Below are 5,136 nucleotides of genomic sequence, written 5' to 3'. Positions count from 1 at the left end.
AAGGTCTTCTTTTTTCTCTTTTTCTTTTTAAAAGAAGGTTCACCTTGGTATTAATGGAAAGATGCCGAAAGGCTACAACGAGTTCATACAATATGTTACAACCCTCATATCCACATCAACCAGCATGTCAAGTATCAAAAGCCCTCATGAAGGTTGTTCCAAGATGGGGGGTGGAAAAAGGCATCTTGGTGGAGCATATCTCCACTATTGAAGGTCTTCTTCTTTTTTTCCAAAAAGATTTCCTTCATTAGATTAAGAAAAAACGTCGTAAGGCTACAAACTGTACAATTAGAGAGTGTACTATTGAAGTTCTTCTTTGATTTGTTGTTTCCTGATTATTTCTCATATAGTTGAGAAAAATAGGACAAATTGACTATATAGATGATTTCTCAGGTAGCACATATAAATATGCTTTCAGTAGTTGATTGATGGCATTAAAAGAAATAACAAAAACTTTATTCAAAACATTTCGGGAGTTGAATGTTTAAAAGTTTCCTCTATGTAAAAACCCTCCATGTTTGTGACCACATACCATGAATTAGCTCAAAGTTTTTCATATAGTTTCAATGATGTGTGGAATTTTGGAGGTTGGTCTTTTAGTCATAACTTAACTCAATGAGAAACATGTCGAATTAATGCCCTTTGGCTCAAACATTGGATGGACAAATCATAAGTTCTAGTTTGAGCTTACAAAAAAACATGTTCATCTTCGACATGCTCCATTGAATGGCTCATTAGTTTACGGAAAAAAGGTCGGAAAGTTGCATTAATTATGGCATTTAGCTTACTGGCTTGCTCACTCCCATCTCTTGTGCAAAACTATGTATTCCCTTTTTTGCCTTAGTGATTATAATTAAGTTCATATATATAATATATTAATCTTGCCTCCTAGAATATAGGAAACTAGAAGACAAGAAATATGTACGTGGACTATTGAATCTTGTTGAATCCACTAATTGATGGTATCGGTTATATGTTGTCTTCCGCCCTTTGAAAGCATTTCAAATGCTAGCTAAACCCTCCGGAAATTCCGCCTTGTTATACCCATTGGATAGCCTATCGACATCGGTGTATATCTTCAAGTTCTCATGAGTATATTCGTAATGTGACTTGTTTACGCATTGTTGGCCCACAACTTCTTAAGTGATTGGATAACATGTCTTTGTAGTTGCATTAGATTTGACAAATATAATCATGAAATTGCTTGTGTATTGCGCATTGGGCATCATCAAGGGGCTTACCAATCAATAAACTATTGTTTTTTAGGGAAACACACTAACTTTTGGAGTTCAATTAGAATAGCCACAAGTTTTCAATAGCCAACAAACATCAAGGGGTATCATGTTCTTCTCTCCTTTATTTTACAAGCATAAAGCTTTGCCATAAAGTAAGGTTTAGTCCTCGTATGCAATTAAAGAATTTGTTAAAATGTTGGAACACACATATACATACAAATATATTCTTGTAGATTCTATATAAGACCATGGATCGAGAGGAAGTAGTAGAGAAAAACAACCGAAGGGGAAGAATAACAAGCACGATACACACATATATAGTGTTAAGGTGCAAAAGGAAGGGTTAGAATATAATCATGAGGATTGTGCAAGGGTTAGAGTACTTGGATGTTCTTCTTGTGCCTTCTGGCCTCCTCCTCCTTATTTTGTACCATTGTCAGCTCGCATATCGTGTTCACACCTCCCCGAAATCCACAGTCATTGGCATTAACCAAATCAATCGCCAATTGTGGCTTCAAACCATGATGCAAGTAGGTCATTCACTTCCCATTTCTTAACTACCCCTAGTTCTACCATTCTGATTCCCTATTGTTTCCCATGTTTTTCTAATTTGCTTCCATACCTTCCCATGTTCTTTTCCCATTTGTTTCCTATGTTTTTCTTATTCTCCCATGTCTTTTCGAATTGTTTCATTTGCTTTCCCATGCATTTCCTATTGAATTTGTCGATTCCTTTCTCCTAATTTGTTTTCCTTCGCATCCCTTGTTTTCTTTCCCATCATGTTCCTCATATTCCCCAACTTTTCCCATGTTTTTTCTTCCAATTGGATTTCCCCATTTTGGTCCAAATTTGTTTCATTTAGCCCATTTTCTAATTTTTGTTCAAATTTAATTTGCTTCCATACCTTCCCATGTTCTTTTCCCATTAGTTTCCTATGCTTTTCTAATTCTCCCATGTTTTTTTGAATTGTTTCTCATGCATTTCCTATTGAATTTGTCGATTCCTTTCTTCCAATTTGTTTTTCCCTCACATCCCTTGTTTTTGTTTCCATCGTGGTTCTCATATTCCTCAAAATTTCCCATGTTTTTCCTTCCTATTGGAATTCCCCATTTTTGTCCAATTTTGTTTCATTTAGGACATTTTCTAATCTGTGTTCAAATTTGTTTTTCCCGATTGTTTTCTCCTTGAATTTCTCATCATAACCATGGTAATGATTATGACAATCAGGATGGATTGAAGAATGGAATCCTAGCTGTCCAAACACTGAGAAACAACATCATGGCATCGACCCTTCTTGCCACCGTGGCTATCACACTATGCTCTGTCATTGCACTCTTGCTTAGCAATGGTAAAGATGGTGGGAAACTTCCACAAACAAGTTTGGTATTAGGGGACAAAGGAGCAACAATCCCACCAACAGTGAAGCTCTTGTGTGTCTTTGTATGTTTCTTTTCTACATGTCTCTTCAACATCCAATCTGTGAGATATTACAATATTGTTTGTTTCCTTGTGAGTATGCCGATTGGACCTTGCTTGAGCCAAGACTATGTGAATAAGGCTATATTGAAAGGTGGATTATTTTGGTCAATGGGGTTGAGAACTTTTTACTTCTCATTTCCTTTCTTTTTTTGGCTCTTTGGACCCATTCCCATGTTCATTTGCTCCGTTGTCCTCACAATTTTGCTCCGTTTCGTCGACACTTCCAATGAATTCAAGCACAATCTACAAGGAGACGAAATGCTCTAGAGAAGAAGCAACATTTTTCTTTGGCTCACCATCATGAATGTATAGAGAAAGAGCATGTTTTGTAATTTTAACAAGCTTGTTTTCTAACCATTATTACTGGCAAGAAGTATGAAATTTAGTTAGCTCACTTATTTGGGGTTGTGAGTGAGTTTGACTTAGAAGATGCTTGAATCTTGAGATTGTAGGGGAGAAATAATCCACATATTTTGATGTATGATAATTGAAATTAAGCAATTTTGGGTTCCGCTAAATCTACTATATATTTGTGGCAAATTCTTATAATTTTGTATTATTTCATACATAAACATGGGGTGAGACAAATCACTCAATTTTACCTTTACAAAACCATCAATTTGGAACAGAATTGCACAAACATATGACTATAGTGTACACATACTCTAGTTCTTTACAATTTCCATTTTTACAAAATGCAAATATTTTACACATGAAGAGCATGAAAACTTGAGGTGGATTTCTCTCTTTGTTCAATAGAATTTGTGTACGTAAGATTTTAAAAGTGAGACAAGAAGGAAATGTGGAGCTTACTATGAATGGTTGTACTTTGGAGTAGTTCTTCCAACATAGCAAAAATTGTGCATGACATGACATTAGATACATTGGTAGTGAAGGATTGGCAAAAGGTTGTGTTTTTGTGATGAAATGTTTTGTAATATGATAGTTGTGGGATGATGAATTGGTTAAAACCAAGTGTATAAAATAGCTCGTTGTGTTTTCAACTCTCTTAACAATCTTTGGTATGTGTTTCTCTTATTCTAGAATTATGTGACCTTATTCGGGTGAAACATTTTGCCTTGAACTTTTCCCTTTCCTCTAGGTTGGTTACTTGTGAGTCTTTGACAACATTTTTATGGCACTTCCTTTTAGGAAACTTCAAAGTTACTCCATGACTTGTACTTGCAACCTCCTTCAACTTAGTTCCTAAGAGGAATTGATTGTGACAATCCGAACTACATCCCAAATTTAAAGCTAGAAGATTATTTATGTTTATTGCTTAATATTGTCGTTTGGTATTTAAGTAATCTCCCCCAAATCAATGCTTTTCATCTAAAGATAACATTCTTCATGGAAAAGTGTTGTGAAATAATCCCTAGTGGTTGATTATGATAGGGTGTGGGTGCCCTTGAGAACCAAGCCCAATCCAAAACTTTATAGGGATTCAGATTATTCTGGAGGTGGTATATCATGTACCACTTTAAAAGCATACATTCACCATATATTTCTTTTCTTTCTTTGTTATGTCCACCGTAGGTGGAAGAGTTTATATTCTTGTGGGATTTATTGCCTTGTGCTTTGTATAACACAAGGTTCTTGATGTTTGAGGAGATGGCACATCTTGAGAAGGGAGAATGGCCAAACATATGATGAAATTAATCACTTCTAATTATAGCCATAACACAAGAAACATGTTATCAACGATTCTTATACAAGTGGTTCCCTAGCGATGTGAGCTCTAGAGCCAATACTCTACTAGCAATCATATTTCTTCATGAAACAAGGAACATTCATTTTCATCAATATTCATTTATCCAAGATGAATCAAAATTAGTTGAGGAGTTTGTCTCGATCATTGAACATCATGCCAAAAACTAACCTCCTTTTGTTTCACAACAATTTGCTTTAGTTATAAGGTGTTCACTATTAGTATTCGGTTTAGCTAAACATACTAGCTATGCTCACTGGCATAAAAGAATGGCACCATGAATTATTAGCACTAAACTCATCTCACTCATCTCCTATGTATAGGAGATTTGTGATGCTTTACATTGGGTGGGTGTTAGGTAATATATTCTCTCTCTCAAGTGAGAGATTCTTATCATTCTTAAGAGCTAAACCCTAAGGATCATATTTGGTAGCTAATTGGTGATAGACAACTTTGAAGTAACATTGCTATAGAGGCGATTTGTCTATAATAATCCTTAACAAACCTTTCTTAATGGAGGTTTTAGGCACCAATAACTGTTTGAGTTCAGCTAAATTACAATTTCTGAAGATTTGGATACCTTTTATAAGTGAATACTTATATAAAGGGAGGATATGTGGAGGGTTAGATCTGTAAATATCAAAAACATTAGGATTGGTCTCAAAAAACCTAAGCCAAAAAAAGGCATTGAATCTCCAACTCCAATGACAAATA

The 5,136-nt window shown here is 35.2% G+C and overlaps 1 protein-coding gene across 1 annotated transcript; it reads left to right on the top strand.

Annotated features, from left to right (window-relative positions):
- Positions 1-1,459: 1,459 nt before the first annotated feature.
- On the top strand, positions 1,460-3,239 carry LOC147859732 (uncharacterized). Its single transcript, XM_087324413.1, has 2 exons — positions 1,460-1,765; positions 2,463-3,239. The coding sequence occupies exons 1-2, from the start codon at positions 1,592-1,594 to the stop codon at positions 2,979-2,981; spliced, it is 693 nt and encodes a 230-aa protein (XP_087180539.1). The 5' UTR covers positions 1,460-1,591; the 3' UTR covers positions 2,982-3,239.
- Positions 3,240-5,136: the final 1,897 nt, after the last annotated feature.

The sequence above is a fragment of the Azolla caroliniana genome, unplaced genomic scaffold (genome assembly GCF_043228905.1).
Source record: "Azolla caroliniana isolate FFs.n. ecotype wild unplaced genomic scaffold, voAzoCaro1.0.p SCAF_9, whole genome shotgun sequence".
NCBI lineage: Eukaryota > Viridiplantae > Streptophyta > Polypodiopsida > Salviniales > Salviniaceae > Azolla > Azolla caroliniana.
The sequence above is the reverse complement of the archived record's forward strand: the minus strand, read 5'-3'. Positions and strand labels throughout refer to the sequence as shown.

Coding starts and splice junctions, on each gene's coding strand:
- LOC147859732 (XM_087324413.1), top strand. CDS start 1,592: ATGAGGATTGTGCAAGGGTTAGAGTACTTGGATGTTCTTCTTGTGCCT. Junction 1,766..2,462: donor GGCTTCAAACCATGATGCAA/GTAGGTCATTCA, acceptor TATGACAATCAG/GATGGATTGAAGAATGGAAT.